Source organism: Anser cygnoides, chromosome 1 (genome assembly GCF_040182565.1).
Source record: "Anser cygnoides isolate HZ-2024a breed goose chromosome 1, Taihu_goose_T2T_genome, whole genome shotgun sequence".
In the NCBI taxonomy this organism is placed as follows: domain Eukaryota; kingdom Metazoa; phylum Chordata; class Aves; order Anseriformes; family Anatidae; genus Anser; species Anser cygnoides.
The window spans coordinates 137,768,947-137,788,896 of NC_089873.1; the positions used below are offsets into that span (position 1 = coordinate 137,768,947).

The 19,950-nt window shown below is 39.9% G+C and overlaps 1 protein-coding gene across 3 annotated transcripts; it reads left to right on the forward strand.

Moving 5' to 3' along the window:
* Nucleotides 1-2,830: 2,830 nt before the first annotated feature.
* On the forward strand, nucleotides 2,831-19,686 carry LOC106035671 (arylsulfatase D-like). 3 transcript variants are annotated; one of them, XM_013180623.3, is made up of 11 exons: nucleotides 2,831-3,124; nucleotides 5,672-5,721; nucleotides 6,278-6,427; nucleotides 7,384-7,505; nucleotides 8,928-9,050; nucleotides 11,791-12,004; nucleotides 13,134-13,270; nucleotides 14,483-14,617; nucleotides 15,265-15,427; nucleotides 15,721-15,842; nucleotides 16,486-19,686. In XM_013180623.3, the coding sequence occupies exons 1-11, from the start codon at nucleotides 3,023-3,025 to the stop codon at nucleotides 16,854-16,856; spliced, it is 1,689 nt and encodes a 562-aa protein (XP_013036077.3). In that variant the 5' UTR covers nucleotides 2,831-3,022; the 3' UTR covers nucleotides 16,857-19,686. The 3 variants fall into 3 exon arrangements, with proteins under 3 accessions (XP_013036077.3, XP_013036074.3, XP_013036076.3); XM_013180620.3 differs by having other exon boundaries at nucleotides 2,832-3,124; nucleotides 11,581-12,004; XM_013180622.3 differs by lacking the exon at nucleotides 2,831-3,124 and adding an exon at nucleotides 3,239-3,607 and having other exon boundaries at nucleotides 11,581-12,004.
* The last annotated feature ends 264 nt before the right edge of the window (nucleotides 19,687-19,950 follow it).

A 19,950-nucleotide genomic window follows, 5' to 3' on the forward strand; every position in this document is an offset into this window, starting at 1 on the left:
TTGCTCTCTTTATCACGTGGGGAAAAAGGAATAAATATTTGAAATAAGCTCTGTAAACTCTGGTATGTGTATACATATATATATATACATATATTCACACACTCGGTTATCTCTACCTTCAGTGCAATGGAAAGGAGGATGAGAGACCTCCTGCCTGAGTTAAATCATTTAACTTACACATGACAGTTCCTAAAGAGTAGTGTCAAAGCAGACTGCTACAGATGCTTATTCAGCCTGCATAGTCTGGAGGGGGTCAACAGCGGGAGTGATGATACAGTGCTTAGAAGAGCCAGGTGTCCCACTGGAGTGGCAGACAGAGAAGCGACCACCCCTGTGGGACAACACAAGGACTGTGAGTGGGAAGCAGGCAACAGAGCAAACAGCATATGTAAACCTGGGACAAAATCAGTGCATGTCCAAGTGCAGCACAAGGGCCTCAAGAGTCTGAATTGTGTACTCTCTTGTGCAGGAAAGCCCAAGAAGAAAATTTCTTTTCCACTGAGGATCACCTACTGCAGGTTTTCTTCAGCTGAAGAGAGCTAACTTCTGCCTCTCTTGTAAAAGGTGGGATTCATGAAAGGGAAGTTCAGAATCATGGTTCACAGCATCAGAGAACCACAAAGTGGCCGAGGCTGTCGGTGCCCTCTGGAGGCCACCAGGCCCAAGCCCTGCCCCAGCAGGGCCACCCAGCGCAGGCTGCCCAGGCCCATCTCCAGGCGGCTTTTGGAGATCCCCAAGGAGGAGACCCCACAGCCTCTCTGGGCAGCCTGTGCCAGGGCTCCTCACCTACATGGCACAGAAGTGCTGCCTTGTGTTTAGACAGAGCTTTTTGTGCTCCTGTCTGTGCTCATTGCATTGTTCCCATTTTAAGGGCTCTTTATACACCTTCTTCACTGTTTCTAATAGAAAAATCCACCAGAAATCAAGGGAGCAAGATACAGAAAAAACATGTTTCAATTTTTTGGGGGTTAGTTCCCACCCTACTCTGCTGAAGAGTTAGATCATACCTACATGCAAGCATCTGGCCCCTACCATTTACACTGGCTTAGACTACGCCACAGCAAATTGCTTTTCAGAATGGAAACACCCACAGATTTTTAGGTTCCCTTGAGAGGTTAGATGGTGTTTAAGTGATCTGAATTGCTCTCTGATACTTGTGGCCAAGTGTTTTCCAAGTTAGGCCAGAAGTAGGTAGGTAATGGGAGCACCTGAATTGCTGCTTTAACCTAGACCATGAGCACGCTTCTGAAGCATGTCTCCCAGTCACCCCCACTTACTGCACTCCATTTAATGTTGCAGAGCCGTTCTGGAGTGCAAGCACCAAGTTGCTTTCAGATGACGCAAACCTGGAATACTTGCTTCCAGGATGACAGGTAAGGCTCTGCAACTGCTGGTGGGCATTCACCCCTTGAAAACCCAACACAAATCAGACTTCAAAGAAATCACACTGTTTTACATCATTGCAAACAGATATAAATGTCTTTTAGAAAAATAGAGCAGCAATGGCTTCTAGAAAAATAGAGCATGAGCCAAATATTCTTTAAAACCTAACAAGAGTTCAAAAATAAATTAGTCACTAGAGGGAGACTCTTAATCATCATATCCTACTATAAAACTGCTACTAGTATGGGACTTCAAACTCCTAGATGTACTTTAAAAAGGTCAGCAAGTGATATTTCCTCCAGCCCTTAGTTTAAAGAAAACAAGGCTAAAAGACAAGAGTATGCAAGACTTTTGCAAAATTCCACAATCATTCATAATTCAGAATGAATACGGGCTTTCTGAAGATTTCCCCACAGAAAATAGGTACAGATAGCGCAGTGGCAGGGAACAGAATTAGCTTTGCTTAGACTTTGTGAAAAAGCCCTCTGTATGTGGCATCAGTGAAAGGACATTCATCTTTCTCCCCCTCCAAGATAAAATGCCAAAATAAAAACCACTTGCCATTGTGAGAGGATTCTCCTTAAACCACAAAACCCTCTCTTCTTCCTTTATCTTCCTTACACTATAGTTGTGCCCAGGTGGCAATTCCCAGTAGCCAGGTTTTAAGGAGTGCTGCTTACACAGTAGTGATCTGGTCTAGCTCCTTATGAGTTAGAAGGCCACAAGCAAAACAAGGAAGACATGTTCCTGCAATGTCACTATAGATGTGCATTCAATTTTCTGCTATGCTCTAAATTTAGTAAATAATGCAGCAGTTATAGTTTGTGGTTTTCCATTACAAATACTATACAATTTGCAAGAAGTCATGGAAAAACATAAGAAGAAACAGAAGAGCTGTGGAGGAGACCCCAGCTGCAGGAGGGCCTGCCCCAGTCAGCACTGGGACTGATTGCATCCTGGACAGAAAAATGCAGCACCTCTGAACGTGCTTTCATTTTAGAAAACATTCAGCAGCAGAGGGCATCAGACAACCAGAAACTGTATGTGTGTTAATGAATCCTGAAGTGCTAAAGTGAAGGGGAATGTGAACTGGAGATGTACAGATTGAGTGACTGTAGAGGAGGATAAGTGGGGATAAGGAAGCAGGCACTGAGGGTAGGAGGAGAGAAGGGAAACCAAACACATCATTTCTGTGTGTGCCAGCTGTAACCTCTCCAGCACAGAAATTTTGGGTTGTGAGAGAGTGGAATAGGGGTCCTGTACAGTGCTGTAATTAGCCTCAGACATGTTCCACTAGCAAAGTAATCTGAGCACTGCAGTTGCTGGTGAACCACCAACTCGTAACAATATCCCTTCTCTTTTAAGGCATGAAAGCACAGGAAATTCTCTGTCAGCAATGCAAGATTGTTGTTTGTTAGTATTTCACATTTTCCCAAAACACTTGGTACAACAGGACTCAAAGAAGAAAAGTCAAGAAAGAAAGCATTAGCCCACATGTTAACTTAAAGCATCCATTTGAGTGATGACTAGAAAACAGGCAGTGCTCAGATATGAAGCTGAATGACTCATTTTCCGCAAAGGCAAACTCAGGTCTCTTCCTGCCATTTCCTTCCCACACCCTGAAACTGCTTCTTACTGCATGTGCAGAGGTGACCTTGTCATCACTGCAGGCGCTCAGGGCAGCTACAAAGTGAAGATATGCACTCCATTCCTGTTTCCACAGGCAAAGAATTGCTGCTTTGTAAGTACAGTAAGTTTCTGTTTTCCTCGGTGGAATGCGGGGAGGTTTATTGGGAACTGTTACTTATAGCGTCTTTCATTGGAGCCTGTCAGACTTGAAGGAGGTCCTTTGCTGCCCATGAAAACATGGTGGCTGGGCAGAAAGCATTTTAGCTACATCTCTGGTGCTCCCAGCCTGACCTTCATGCCTGTATGAATGTCATCGTTGTGCGAATGGCAGCAGGACGTGCAGCTTGAGGGACTCCAGTGTAAGTCAGACCATCCAACAGCTTGTCAGCTCTGGTACAGCAAGGCTTTCCTGTGAAAAAATGCGCATGAGCAGCCAGGGCAGATTTAAGGACTGCCTTCAGCAACAGATGTTAGATGCTGTGATGTAGTAGCAGTTGCTGTGCTGAAAAATTTGGAATGGTTTTAAGTCAACTGAAAATAAGCTCACACTCCAGTGCATCAGCTGCCTGCTTTGAGCCTAACTTGATATTACCAGGTACTGTATTTCTCCCCTGCTGTCTCTGGAAATGCTCAGGAAAATTTTAACGGGTGTTTGAAAAAGTTTGTTGCTGTTGTAGACAAAAATATCTCGAGGAAGTGTTTCGAAGGCATTTCCCTTTACAACAATATTATTCTCATCCATGCCTGAGTACAAAGTGAATCGGCAGCAGAGAACTTATCACGAGTGAGTCTGGCTTTTTTTATCTATGTGAAGTCTGCAGATAAGGAATATTTAGAAGATATTTTCACAGACTGAAGAGTAGCAGACTGAATGGAATATAACCTGGAAGAGCTTTCAGTGAGTGTTGCGTAGCTGATGCCACAAGTGGGTACTGTTTTTGTGAAAAGCATCTGAGCATAAAGAATGTGAAAAGTGCATCTGAGCCTATCTGAAAATATGAATAATTTATCTTATGCAAACTGGCTTGAATTGGGATCTGAGTATCTTGTGAGAATTTTAATAGAAAAGCAGAGATGGATTTTAAAAATTCAGTCAGTAAAGCGAAAGAGTAAGGTAAGGAAGACCTGCAAGTTATACCAACCTCCCCCCACCCCATCCCAGGATTATTAAAATGGATGAAAGAAGAGATAAAATCTAAGTTATTATTGAGGGGGTTAACTAATGGGAGAGGGAGGAATGAGTTTTGCTTGGAGTTGTGTTTGGTTCCCGCAGAAGAGCCATGCAGGCCCCACAAGGTTTTGTTCCCAAAAGTGCTCGTGGCCAAGTCAGCACCACCACTGTGTGGGTACATGGGGCCCTCTCTAATTTCTCAAAAAGGTGAGGAACAGGGAAAAAATGCTCTGATTATCCCTTTTATTCCCCCAGGAGCTGCTAAGGTTCCTCTGGCAGCACTCCCGCTGCTTTCACTAAGGAAGCAGCCTGGCAGGAGTAATGTCATGCAGCACAGCAAGCTGTTGTCTGTATTTTACCTACTGTTTCACAGGCAGCTTCCGAGGAAACCCTTCCAATTCCCATTAATTTCACCTGTTTTGGAGGCATGTAGCATGTATACATAAAACATGGCTCAGCTGTACCCAAGTATCTTTCCTGTAGAGGCCTAGGATGCACCAAAGGCACAAATTCAGATGGAGGAAACAAAGTTTGAATGTCTGTAGATAGCAATGCTGCACCAGCATTTATGCATTGTACACGTCTGAATATCAATTTTCTAAGCACAAAAATGTGCGAAAGCTTTCGCCGTGAGGCTTGGAGTGTTGATCAATAAAATGTATGAACCATGGCTATTAACTAAGTTGCTAAATAGTATAATTTCTGGAAAACAAATGTTAAACCAACAGGATTTTTAAAACTGGGACACTTGGGATAATTTAACCAGACATGGGATAAAATTGAAAGGAGTCTTTTGAAAAGCCTGGTCACTCGGCTCCAACTTTAAAACCTTTTAACATTTTGTCTCGTCCTGGTAGTAAAAGAGAAAGATCCAGAAGAACCTTTGCAGAAAGTTGTACAGAGAAGGGGAAAATAGCATAAAACCCTGAAATCTGACACGTACAAAGAAGGAAAAAGGCTCAGCTTAGAGTATAAAGCCAAACAACAGGAGGACACAGATTTGGTGTCTTCTGTGAAAATGTCATCATTGAAGGAAGATGACTAGAATTTCTATGGCTAAAGATATCCCTCATAAGCCTGAAAGGAAACTTGGCACATTATATGAAGAAGCAGCAGGCTGCTTCTGTCTCTGTGATTACAGAAAAATAATGATATTGAGGACTAGGTTTTAAAAAGATCTTCTCTTCCTTTGTGACTGAATAGTAAGTATTTTTATAAAGCTAAGTCATGTAACAAAGGAGAAATATTTTGCTATTTTAAGAAAAACTTCACAAAAGAGCAAAATTCCTCTAAGAAGTGAAGAAGTCCTATCAATAAAAAATACCTTAATGCCCTTACTCTTCTTCATTTAGGAGCTGATCAAAGTCATACTAAAGTAAATAAAACAAAATGAATGTTGTAGGGCTTTGATTAAGTTTTATCTATTTTTATTGCCTTAACTACTAGGAAGATGCAAACATGACAAGGCTCTTTCTCTTGGTTTTACAGGATCTGAACACTCCAAATGCAAAAATGATTTGGCAACTAACATCTTACTGGTAAGAAAAGAGTTCATGAATTCTTTTTATGTCATTATTAAATCTAAAGTGATCTAAGTTTAATAATGACAGAATATCATATTATAAAAGAATGAGGTTGTTTATCCATAAAATATACTCACGATGTTATTTTTTTGTCTTTTTGGTTGGTTGTTGTTCTTACCATTGTTTTTAACACAATGGTCTCAGTCTGAGCAAGAAGGATGTCAGTGGAAGCTGACCAAATTCTCAGTTTCCCAAACCAATTTCTAGAAACATCCCAAATTATTAAAGCAAAATAATTTCTTCATCATCTTTAATGTGTAAATTCCCAAGGGACACTGCTCATGAGAATTTTGTAAACAAATGGGAAAGGATATCTTAAATTTATGCTCCTGACACTTTCCTTTTTATGACATCTGTTTGGGTCAGTGATCAAAATTTAAGACCCCCTCTATGTTCTGGGCAGAGAATGGTCTGGTCTACAGACAAGCTCATGTGGGAAGGTCTTCAGCCATGAGCAGTGGGAGGGATGAATGGACAGACCTTTGGCTTCTTTCCTTCTTCTGTGTTTCAGGACATCCCTGGTCACGTCTGTGATTTTCGGTCTGCTTCTGCAGCTACCACTGGCACAGCTTTCCATCGTCACACAGCCAAACTTTGTCCTGTTGATGGCTGATGATCTTGGCATAGGGGATGTAGGTTGCTATGGGAATGATACTATCAGGTAAGGAAACAGACTGTAATAATGAACAAACCTGGTGTTATTTCCTGTAAGCCTGCGATCTTCTGCCCATCATCAACCATTAGAGCTCTCTTCAGATTTGTTTACTGGAGAACTGGGGAGATTTCCTGAGGGGGTCACTATGTAAATATAAAGCACTACCAGGATTATCTCACACACTAGAGGGCATTCCCAGGGCCAGCTCTGCTATCCAGAGCTGTTCCACTCCAGAAATATGTGAATAGTTCTTGTGTATTCCTTCCAACACTGAGAAATGCAATGCTCTTGCACATACCTGAAGATAGAAATGCTGTTTCCTCTTTCAATGTATCAGGCCTCATTACCTCATTCAACTCTGTTTTGCCATTCTTTCCAAGTCTCACATAAAAATACAGTTTTAATCACTATGATGAGCTATGTTACTGGGAAATACTTCTGTATACAGACCCGAGATCATAGAACTTGTCTACTCGTTAAAAATTATGCCACATTAATGCCTGCTGGCTTCCTACCAGCTTGTCATTTCTCTGCAAAAAAAAACAGACTTGGTGGGAGCACTCGCCTCATCCAGCAAAGATCTCAGAATCTCACCCTGCTGGCACCAACTGGCAAGTTTCAGACAGGCAGGTGATGAGGCTCTGCATGGCTCAGCCTTCAAGATAACATCATCCCCAAGGCATGAGTTCTCTTCTTCAAGAGCAGTGGGATGCATTTTGCCAAGACACTTCATGGGACTTAGGAAATAAGAGGGAATGATTGGGTTGAAATTTATCCAGGTAGCTATCGTTAAATGAAAAGAAAAAAAAAATAATCATCCCCCTTCTTGAAAATAAATAAAAGAAATCAAAATAATTAAAATAGAATAAACTTCCAAAAATGAAGATAAGTGTACTATTTCTCATTCTCATTCCCTTGAAGGCCCTCTGAATAATACCTAACAGTGTTGGTTGCATTTTTAGGACACCGAACATCGATCGCCTAGCAAAGGAAGGAGTAAAACTGACCCAACACATCGCTGCAGCTCCACTTTGCACCCCAAGCAGAGCAGCTTTCCTCACTGGCCGATATCCCCTCCGATCAGGTTTGCCTTGCACAGCCAAGTGGCCTTTAAACATTGCTTTATTGCTGAAGGGAAGAGTGTCATACAGTTGGCACAAAGGAATGAAGGCATGCAGAGACGAAGTGCCGTAGACTTACCGTCACTCACTAAGGACACAAAAGACTCACCAGCTAGGTCTAGTACCTTGGAGGCTGCATCTATATTTATGGCATACAATGAACCAGCCCGGAGGGAAGTAAGGCAGAGAAGAACCAGCTCTGCAGAGCAGCTCGCTCCCCGCCAGCTAGCAACTCTGGTTGCATTTTGGTGCTGTATTGCACAGCTTGCAGCCAGAATGGAGTTGGTACAAATTGTTTCATTCAAATAAGTCATTACACAGAGTATGAAAAGTAACACATCTTTAAAACACTGGTTACATTTAACTTCGGTTTTGGGGGACTCCTCATCGGATATAAGAAATAACAGAGCCTTTCAGGGAACAGAATAGATCTATGCAGATTTGTGTCCATTCCCTCCAGTCTGCATGCAGAGTGAGTCATTTACAGGTCAGCTTTGTAAACCTATATATCAAAATTCATCTGTCCTACAAAATAACAGTTTGACAGCTATATTATTTTTCCCAGTGCTGTTTTTGAAGAAAAAATACTATCCTGTCAAAATGCATTCCTGAGCCGAAGAGGTATGAAAAGCAAACAGCTCTGTACGTTTCTAACAGTGACTCTAATGCTTGTTCTATTGCAAAAATCTTCAGTGCCTTCATTCCTGAGGCATTTTGAAGCTGACATGTCATCCTACTCTCATCCTGACAGCTCCCACTGAGATAGCTGAAAAATGCACATGAACTTGTATAGACTCTGTGTCCCCCTGTAACAGCAGGGCTGTTCAACACTTCCAAGACATTTCATACTTCACATTACATTATATGATGAGGTTATGCCAGCATATAACGCTGAATAACGGGGTGTAAACCTGAGGAGAAGACTAGGGTGCTATATAGCTTCTCTGTGGTTTTCAGCAGTTGTATACAAGCCCTCCCACCAGGCAGGGACATTGTGAGTTTGCAGGCAGCCTTATGCATGCTGGAGTTTGAGGCTGAGAGAGGGCTGAAATCTCCCTGCCCTGCTCCCTGCCCTCACCAACACACCAGCCCAGTATACTGCATGCAGCCTGGATGCCACCGCAACATAGAAATGCATCTTTATGACTGTGCCATTCCAGATAAAATGGTGCAGTATGAAGTGCAAAGAAGGATAGGTAATATGCAATGGAGAGATTTAAATCTTTTAAAATCTCACCCTTGTACACTGTCCAAGATTCATTTCCCTAAACAAACAGCATTAGGATAAACATTTGACACTGTAATACCAATGAAACCAGGAAACAAGGAAGTATATTTGATAAAACTACCAGTTGTACTTACTGAGATTTTATTATATTTTGTAGGAATGGATGCAATAAACAAGTATCGCGTTATTTTTTGGAATGGTGGCTCAGGAGGGCTCCCTCCAAATGAAACCACTTTTGCCAAAATTCTGCAGCAACAAGGCTACAGCACAGGACTCATAGGTATGGAGATGTTCCTGAAAATGTTCCATTCAGACCATTTGGTTTGGTTAGCAACTGCTTATATCACAGTTGTGATACTTTTATTTCCTGATACAAGAATATTATGTAAGAAGAAGTCCTGACCAAAAAGAATCTCTCTTAAAAGAACAAATATGTGATAAAAAATGATCTTTACTGTTGGCCTGCTTTCAAACACATTGACCTATGGTAGTTAAAAGATATACTGGAAAATATGTTGTTAAAAAATATTCCTTAAATACAATTCTACCACTTATATGATAATTATTCCAGTACTATTAAATAAGAAACATATAGCGTTTCATGCAAAGATGCATGTGCATGCTTTCCAAAGAGCAGAGCAGACAACTTGTAGACAAGAGAACAACTGCTACTTAAAGCAATAGGATCAGTTCAAAATGTCACAGGATTTGGTCTTTCAAAAACAAACAAAACAATTATTTCTTCTTTAAGTACAGCATGCCACTGTAGTTCACTAATATTTCAGTACAGCCCATGAAATATTACTTCCTTCAGCATTAATAAGAATTCCATTTTACTTTATATTTTACAGGACTTTTTTTTAATACAGTTGTAAATTTTTTGTCATGATCCAGTTTCAAATATTTATTTATCTTAGATATGTCACATAGTTTCACAGACTGAGGAAATACAAATGTTCCTGAGCTGAGTCATGAAGCAAGAAATCTTATGCAGCACGTGCCCACATCACCGCAGCTGAATAGCCACTACATTGATTCACCTAAGTGGTTTGTGTTTGGTTTGTTCTGAGCACAGCCAGTGTGACTGCAAAGTTAAGTCCTACTAATAAACTGTGGCTTGATGTGATAAGCAGACTTTATGTTGGGAAAATCTTTACAAAGTCTTTGTAGTCAGAAATACAGCGTTGTATAACAGGGTCTCAAAGATTAATTTATCTTAATCAGACAATTTATTATCTATGGTATTGAGTCTTTTGCAGCATGTCAGAAGCCTTTATTGACCTCAGCTAGAGGTTTAGGTGTTGAAGTGCATCTGAAGCCCAAGAATACATTAACTGCACCTCTATTTATGACCAATACATTTGTATGTTTATTACAAACCTGTCTCATTTTATAGCTGGCTCTAAATATATTATGAGGTAAACTGAATTTTAGCTGAAAATAATTCATCCACCAATAATATAATTTTATATTTACATCCAAAAAGTAGCATTTTCCCCCTCCAAAGTAGATTTTTCTGCTCCTATTGTAATGCATTGCAATTCTTTTGAAATCTACTCAGGGGTCACTGTTAGTATATGTATTAGTGACATAGTGAACCAATTGCTTAGGATAATATGTTTTTGTCAGTGCACAGTTCTTTACTCCACAATAAGAACTGGTTGCAAATTAGTTTTCAGGTAAAATTCTAAGAGTTCACTTTGATCTATAAATCTGGTATCCAAGGCCTACATTACATCAGTTGTAAAAATTAATTAACTGCCCCTGAGACAAAGAAGAAAAAAAAAAAAGAAAAAAAAAGTAAATTCTGGTCACTTGATTCACATACCTGTAACCCTCAGTGTTTGAGCCAAATGAAACAACTTGTTATTTTTCCATGTAAGTGCCTAACCAGTCTGGCTGAATAGACTTAAGAGGGAGGAAACGCATGATTTTGATGTGCCATTCATCATAATAGTGGACATATGTTCATAATAAAGAACAAATGTTATTGCAATTGCAAACAGCCATGAGGTATTCCTTTTGATATATGAAGACTTCATTATAAAAAAAAAAAAAAGGCTTTGACAATTATTTAAAACTTGATTAAATACAAATAAATGGTAACAAAATATAAAACAAAGCTTTCTATTCTCACCCAATATATGGAGATACTATTATCAGCAAAATTACTTACATATGTACAATTTCATAATAAATCTTGATCTCCTGAGCTCAAGTTCTTCTGAATCTGATGGTTTGCCTGGCAAACTCACTGTTGAGATGCAAGCTGTTTAATTACACTGTCCGTAGCTGTGACCAGCACATCACTGAGTGTTGCCATAGGACTGCCATTAAGCCATCCAAAACTTTCCAGAAAAAAAAGATTCCATAGCATCTTAAAGGTAAAGAGACAACAGAACAGCGTTATTTTTACCCGTGCTTACAAAAGGACTCCTTCCTCCTATTTCATACCTGACAGGTCTCCAGGAAAGCCATACATTTTGCAAAGTTCTGAAAACCCAAGGTCTTCCCTATTTCTTGTTCCCTTTATAGTCCAGACTTTGTTGCATTTGATCAAAGCTACAAGGCATGAATATGTATACAGAGCACCCTAACTGGGTGGTGGAAATAACTCTGGTGGAAATTTATAAATTGTAGTGGTTAACTTTCATCATTTATAAGATATACCCCATTTTATCAGTACCTACTTGGTATGTATCTGTAGGATGAAGAAGCAGGAAAAGAAAACATTTTTTGAGAAATGTTTTTAATGAGAAAAAGTTCGTTTTTAAATATTAACTCTATATTTTAATAATGCATATTTTTAGGGAAGTGGCATCAAGGTGTTAACTGTGAATCCCGCAATGACCATTGTCATCACCCTTTGAACCATGGGTTTGATTATTTTTATGGGATGCCTTTTACGCTAATAAGTGACTGCCAAACAACAGAAGCACCAGAGATGGACAGAGTCTTCAGAAGAAAACTCTGGCTTTACACTCAGATGATTTGCCTTTTTACATTCACTGCTGCCCTAGGGAGAATCACCGGCTTGATTCCAGTCCGCTGGAAAACACTGGCCTGCCTTGCTGGGTTTAGTCTCCTGTTCTTTGTGTCTTGGTTCTCAAGCTACGGATTTGTGAGATACTGGAACTGCATTATGATGAGAAACCATGAAATTACTGAGCAGCCAATGGTGACAGAAAGGACTACATCCCTTATCTTGAGAGAGTCCATTGCATTTATTGAAAGGTAAAGTACATTTCCTTTGATCACATTTATTCTGGTTCTTGCATATCTTTCAACAGCATTTTCCCATGTGAAGTCTTTGTAGAATTATAGGATCACAGAATGGTTTGGGTTGGAAGGGACTTAAATCCCATCTAGTTCCAACCCCCTGCCATGGGCAGGGACACCTCCCACTAGATCAGGTTGCTCAAAGCCCCATCCAACCTGTCCTTGAACACTTCCAGTGATGGGGCATCCACAGCTTCTCTGGGCATACTGTAATATCTATAACTGTAAAGAAGAATATAAATACTATTATGCCTATTAAATACTAACAATGCTAATAATGACACTACAGTATTAAACTATAAATTGTCACTTAAAGACATCTGTTATTCATAGCTTCATTGAAGTGGATAATCTTTCCAAATTTCCACATGTTGGATTGAATGTTTATAGGCTATTTTGAGGAAATGCATATTTCTATGCCTGTCAGTGTTCAAGAGGCATTGGATAATGACCTTAATAACATGACTTAACTTTTGGTTAGCCCTAAAGTGGTCGGGCAGTTGGACTTGTTCATCACTGTAGGTCCCTTCCCAACAAACTCAACTCAACTCAACTCAACTCAACTCAACTCAACTCAACTCTCCTCTGCTCTCCCCTCCCCCTCTCTCCCCCTCTCTCCCCCTCTCTCCCCTCCCCTGCCCCCCTCTCCTCTTCCATTTTGTGACTCCAACAGTGAATCTTTAAAGGATAACAACAGCTTGTGGTAGAAATGTGTGTGTGGGCAGGGGAAAGAGAAGAAGAGCTGTGAATTAACCTTATTGTATGGACTGACATGTGGGGAGCCACTGACAGGCAATGAACTTGCTGTTTTTATTTTAGTAGCACGATGATGGTTTACAATAGCTGAAAGTGGAGTTTCAGTGTGAAACTTTTCTATGTATGATTCAGAGAAAAAAGAGAAAAAAACATTATTTTATCAGACAGACCCTAATCACTGGATTTTAATACCTTACAAAGTAAGATGTTTCTGAAGTGGTTGCTGAAATATGTATGCAAAGCATAATAGTGTTTTCCATTATTCTTGACCTCTGTATGTATTGGGAACCCTCCTCCTAGTAACAAAGCATTGATTTCTGTTTTTTAGAAATAAGCACAAGCCATTCCTCCTCTTTCTTTCCTTTTTACACTCCCACACCCCTCTCCTCACCACAGAGAAGTTTCTGGGGAAGAGCAGCCATGGTTTGTACGGAGACAACGTAGAGGAGATGGACTGGATGGTGGGTAAGTGGCCATAGCAAATAACAGTGTCTCTCTAGCTAATGCCTAGGTGTGAATATGTAATAAAAATGCAGTTGTTATTTGTTAAGAAAAAAGGGAAGAAAATTAAAAGCAAGAAGGAAAAGAAGTCCTAACATCAGCCTTGTATGAGCACTATTGGTTTACGCTGTTGGCTTTTTATTTTCTCCAGTTTTGGACCAAGTGAATCTGTTTGTTTGTCTAGTGTTTCCCAGTTTTAACCATGTCCCCTTGGCTGCTCTAAAGATAACCAGCTGCTTCTCTTCCTAAATACTACATGAACTAAGAACTATTTAACTTTCTATAATTATTCCAGATCATGTAATTTCAGCCTCTTCTGTTCATATCTTATCTGTTTCTAAGCAGGACACATAAGAAGGTGATAAAACTGATAAGCAAAGTAGTTCCAGGTGTAAACCAGCAGGCTATTTTTCTGTGACTGATGAATTCTGCAGAGTACTGAATATTTTTCAGTCCACTCACTAATCCAGAAATGTTCATAAATGTTAATTGATGTTTCCAGAAATTAGATTCAAGTAATTTTTCAACCTGTTTTTTTCAAGGAGAAGGAGAATACTTTTTTATTATCCAGCCATGCAGTAGGAAAAGTAGTTACATTTGTAAAAGAAATAAGAATCAGGTGTATATATACAGAAATAACTGTTTTTCATACCTATCTTTCAAACATTTTCACACTGTAGATATACTTAAAAAGTCAGAATCAGATCAAGAAAAAAGATTTACATCGCTAATATATGTTAAATGCAACCAGTAACTTGATGTAAATACTAGCAAAGGTCTAGAAAATTATAAGATAAACGTATACGACATTTTTTCTCATTTTTCTCTGTGGCCATCACTTATGCAGAATCTTACTTTCTGGGAATCTTGAATCAAGATTTCTTTCCATATTTTTATAGCACACCACTTCTGTCCTTTACAATAGAGGCTAGAGGCTTCTGGTGTAGTTCTTGCACTCTTTTCTTATAATAATAATAAAGGGGTTAGAGCATGTCTTTTTTTGTGTGCTTTTATAGACAGTGAAATGACATCTATACATCTCAGTGCTGCATAACTCTTCCTTTAAACACTGAGTAGACCTACATTTTTTAACATTTGCAAGTCAGAGGGTAAAATCTATATTGTGTGAGCTATGTTTTTGATTTTTTTAATGCACATATATTCCTGTGTTTACAGGACAGGTTCTAGATGCTATTGACAAGGAAGATTTGAAAAGTACTACATTGGTTTACTTTTCCTCTGATCATGGTGGATGGCTGGAAAGACAAGAAGACAAAAGGCAGCTGGGTGGTTGGAATGGAATATACAGAGGTAAGAGCTGTCAGGGGTGGTGACAACCCAGCAACAACTAGCAAATTACTCAGAACACTTCTAAAGATGAGATAAGACTGTATGCTTCAGGATTAACTGTTTTTATTGTTGAGAAGCATTTTTGTCTCTTACTAACTATGCATTCAAAAATATACACAAGCCTAGCACGTGTAGATGTTCTTTTAATGAATAATTCTCAAACTGTCATTTCCTCATGAAGTGATTGATCACAAGTTAATTTTCATTAAGAAAGTGTAACTTCTCTATAAATATTATTAGCTGCATCTTACATCTGAGACTTTGCTTTAACTACAACAGGTATGTTATATGGTTGCAAAAGAGAGAGGAGAACTTGGCTATGTAATCACTTTAGACCTACAAATTGTATTCACACTGAGTTCTAATGGGGTAATGTGTTTGTAAAGCAACAAAAAGGAGTAAGGTTAAATAATGTTACTTATGGGGTGATATAGTGAACACATTATCAGTGATGCTGATGAGAAGGAAGCTAGTGGTAACATCAAGAGAGTATGGAAGACTCATGAAGATAACATTAGACAGTTTTATGCTAATACCGTGTCATTAATCTAAAAGGTAAAAACTGTTTATTTCAATGATATATATATATATTATTTTTTTTATTAAAGGTGGAAAAGCTATGGGAGGCTGGGAAGGAGGAATCCGTGTCCCAGGGATACTTAGATGGCCAGGAGTGTTACCTGCAGGCACAGTTATCAATGAACCTACAAGCCTTATGGACATTTACCCCACAGTAACTCATCTGGCTGGAGGGGTAGTACCACAGGACAGGTACAAACACAACTGTCATTATTGACCCTTTTCTCCCAAGACAATAGAAAATCTACTTTGGAAACAAGTTCTAAGGTTCTAACATTTTCTTTTTCACTCCTGCTCCTTTTCTAGACACATAAGTGTTACCACAGCTCAGTCACCTCATCTCTACATTTGAGATTCAGCATCTACTTGTAGTCTTCTACAAACTCTTCCTTGTTCAAAGATGTCAATTCCAACCAGGAGCGTACAAAGGAAACACAGTACCGTACAACTTATCCCAGTCTGATGGTCTCCCTTTTTTCTGTTAGGGTAATTGATGGCCGGGATCTGATGCCTTTACTGCAAGGAAGAGTTGAGCACTCAGAACACGAGTTCCTGTTTCATTACTGCGGCATTCACTTACATGCTGTGCGGTGGTACCAGAAGGACAGTGAGTACAAGAATCCTTTCCAAGAAATGAGGTCGGTCTACAGAAAGCAGATTTATCTAACGTTTTTTATCTGGGACTGCAGCTTTCCAAGTAGCTCCAGGTGTAAGGTGATAAAGAACTTAATATCATTGTCGTTACTTATATGGCAAAAAGTGCTTGCTCATAGCTTCCAGGTACATGACACAAGCTCTGCCATGCTAGGCAGGATACTGGAGCTCAGGATAGGTCTCACCTACCTCTCTATTTGAATGCTAGGCCTGGGAAGTCCATGCCCTTTTTCTCTCATGGAGAAGTCTTTTCCTCAGTCTTTTGTCTGTCCTTCTGCTACCTCAGCAAGGAAGCAAGCCATGGAAAACCCAAATCTTTTTTGCATGTCTTCATAAAAAAAATCAAAATCAGGGATAAGTGATATCTGCTGGAAACTTTAGAGAAATTTAGAAAAATTAGAAATCATTTGAAATTATTGATTTTATTTTGTGGCATTTAGTTTAAATGAAATTATAATGTTATGTCAACTAGTGAGTATAGAGCTGAAGTGCAACCCAGTGCCCAAAAAATAAACTCTAGGAAACCATTCACTCCTGTTATACACACCTGGTGATAGCCACCAGTATCACTGCAAGCCTTCTTTCTTTCCTGCCAGGTGGAGCCACCTGGAAGGCTCATTATGTGACCCCAAACTTCCATCCACTCGGGGCTGGAGCTTGTTACGACAGAGGATTTTGCCCGTGTTTTGGGGAAGGCGTGACCCATCATGAGCCTCCATTGCTGTTTGACCTCTCGCGAGACCCTTCTGAAGCCAAACCTCTGTCAGCTGACACCGAGCCCCTCTTTGACACTGTGATAGAGCGGATTGGGAGAGCCATAGAAGAACACCGCAGGACACTGACTCCAGTACCAGAGCAGCTCTCCCTATACAATGTCGTCTGGAAGCCGTGGCTGCAGCCCTGCTGTGGGACATTCCCATTCTGTTGGTGTGATAAGGAAGGTGATAGCGAACTTGATGACCTATAAGGGAAACAACCAAAGTTCCTAAAGTTTTCAGGTCTTTTCTCTGGGGGTGTTTATTGGTGAGTTGTTTGATTATAATTTTTTTTGTTGGTTTTGTTTCATTTTTAATGAAATCTTTATTCGAGAATTTCTCCAGTGAATGGCACAGTATTTGGTAAAGGTGTCTTTAAGCTGGATATTCTCAGGGAGGGATAAAGACAGTATGATCTGAACTGCATGTTTTAACTTGCATCTGCTGACAACTGAATAAATAGTTCAAATGCACTGAAACAGGCCAATGTTAGAGCTGTACCAGTAATTCTATGACTGGTTGTTTATTTTTGTTGTTTATGAATATGCATTTAGAAGCTTGGTTTTCTTTTTTGTTCTGAATTTCTAAGTCATTAAGGGTCTGAGGTGTCCCTTATTTTTTTTTATACTTACTGGCAATGCATAGCAGGCCCTTATAAAATATTTTTGCAGACTACTTTTCCTCCTGCCTCGCAAATAATTCTAGAGTAATTCTGCCTACAGTTCCTCACAGAAACTCTTTTATAAGTGGCTTCCTTCCTTCCGTGTAGTTAGTCTCTCCAGCAGCAGCAATGATGGCAGCTGGATAGCCTGGCGCTTCTGGATCAGGATTAATTGCCTGGTTGAGGATTAATTGCCTGGTTGAGGCATAAAGCTTAAAAATGTGATGAGCTGGGGCTGCCAGTGATTTTTGAGAAGGAGAGGACTCCTCTGATTGGAGTCAGCCTCTTTTGATGGAGAACACAAAAAGCAAAAGTCTTTCCCTTTCCAAAGCCCCCATTGCACCGAGATTCCTAAGCAGCACTGGCAAGGGCATAGTGGAATTCATGGTCACAGAAGTACAACACAGATAAGCAGTTTAGTCATCTGGGCACAGGTCACATAAGTTATCTTGCTGCCCTAGAAATGGCTAGGACCCATTTCTCTCCTTTGATAAATGTTGGGCTTCTTTTGTTTTTATTTTCCCCCTTGTTCCCCACAGTACATCCACTGGGAAATCTGCAGCTAAATAAAATCCTGCAGATTAAAAGCAAAGTTGTATTGCATGCTGTGACCTCATGCATTTCACAGACTCTTGCTCCCAGAAGAGCACCTAGATGCTCCTTCACTGCTATTCATGAGAAAAAGCTTCAGTCCTATTGTGAAAACTTCAGGAGATGAAGTGAATCCATTACTTCACATATACTGTATTGTTGCTTAATTTTCTCCATTTTTAAGTGTGTGTGTTTTATTTCTCATTTGAATTTATTTGATTTCATTGTTTCTTTCTTGGCTAGATTTAAAGGTATTTTCATACTCAATAGCCAGTATTTTCTTTACAAGAGTTTACTGCAATAAGGCCAGCATTTATCAATCTTCTCAGTCTTTTTCCAAGACCTCACTTCCGTTCTTAAGCCAGTCTAGTATCTGAGATTTTACATCCTCTCAGTTTTTTAACACCCTTAAAAATATGCAGGTATAAGACCTGTTCATATAACTGAAACAATTTTTCTTGCACATGAATACTTCATAGCACTGCACGATATCTGTTTGGAGCTAGATGGCACAGGAAAACATCTGAACTAGAAATTGTGCTGGTCATTGGGGTTTGGCCATGAAAGCACACTTATCGGGGGGGACAAAACTTTTGCTTGTTCCAGTCTCAGGATCATCTCCTAGGCACCAACATGTAACTCTTCCCCCTCCTCTCCCCCTTCAGTCTTCTTCCTCCACGTGCTGTTGAACAGCTACATAACAATGTCACCCCAGCCCCCAGTCTCCCTTAATATGAGTTTTATAAGCAAATGGTGGCCCATGCAGTCAATAAAATTGGCCCATGACAGTCATCATGCTGTACCTTCCAAAAAGTTTCAGATGTTGCACTTCTGCCACTTTTTGACCTGTAGCTCTTCCCAAGACTCAACGCATTCAGGTCTTGTTTGCATAGTCCTGTTGCCCATGGTCGATTATACCCAGTTAATATGGCACAAGCAACATAAAACTCATTCAGCACACAACAGTTAATGAAAATCTGCTTTCAGAAAGGTTAGCATTATTAGGACCCATTGAGAACTGTTTGCTTGTTCTTTCACCAAAGCACAGACTATCTGAGAAGATTCTGGACCACCCAATCACTCAAGATACAACTCTAACTTCCTAGGTTTTTACCACTGCATGGCCCTTGATCATTAGGGATGCTGCAGATCATGGAGAGTGTGGGAAACATACCACAATGCCCTATGTAAATTTGCACAAAGCGTATGGGGACTGTAGACTCACAAATAGTCATGCTCTTACACCTGGTGTTGACTCTGTTGGGATTTAGTAGTGGTTAACTTGCACTACCAATCACTCCAAGAAGAAGGCCTTCACAGCAAGACATCACAGGTGTAACTAAATGCATGATAATCTAATTGCAATCAATATCACCAGGACAGGGTGAAGCAGCAGGTGTAACAGGGCTTTCCCAGTCACTGACCATCCTCCAAAGACACCACCCCAGCAGGCGGTCAATGAGTTTCCTACAATAACTTTATCATCACAGTTTTGCCAGTCATGTTAATTCCTCAGTCACTCACAGACACAGATGAAATGATTTTCATGCAGATCCACAGAACACAGAGAAGTTCTTTTTTTTTTCCTCTTTTCTTTTTCTTTTATGTATTTGAAGTGACTCTTGCAAAGCAGGGGGTTTAAAGAATCCATATGCAGAAGCTCATTAATCTCCTCTAATATTGCATTGTTCCTTTTGAGTGCTTTGTTCTCAGGCCATTTGTGAGTTGATAGCAACCCATTTACATATGTAATTCTGGGAATAAATTCTTCAAATGATGACTTTTTTAAATGAAGAGCTGTGAAATGTTTTGAAAATTTCAGGCTTTTAAGACATTTCTCATTCATTGTCAGTATTGTAAATTCAGCAACATTACTATTTACCACACAAACTGAGAAAAAAAAATAAAGACAGCAACGGGATATGATGGGCAGACCACTCAGTGCATAAGGGATTGGCTTGATGGTGGCACTCATAGAGCTGGTCAACAGCTCAATGTCCAAGTGGAGATCAGTAAAAAGTGGTGTTATTCATTGGGACTGACATTGTTTAACA

What these genes read in the sequence shown, in the direction of transcription:
- LOC106035671 (XM_013180620.3), top strand. Translation starts at nt 3,023, where the DNA reads ATGTGCAGAGGTGACCTTGTCATCACTGCAGGCGCTCAGGGCAGCTAC. An exon ending in TATGGGAATGATACTATCAG is followed by an intron (nt 6,428 to 7,383) that starts GTAAGGAAACAG and finishes TTGCATTTTTAG; the next exon opens with GACACCGAACATCGATCGCC. An exon ending in GGAGATGGACTGGATGGTGG is followed by an intron (nt 13,271 to 14,482) that starts GTAAGTGGCCAT and finishes CTGTGTTTACAG; the next exon opens with GACAGGTTCTAGATGCTATT.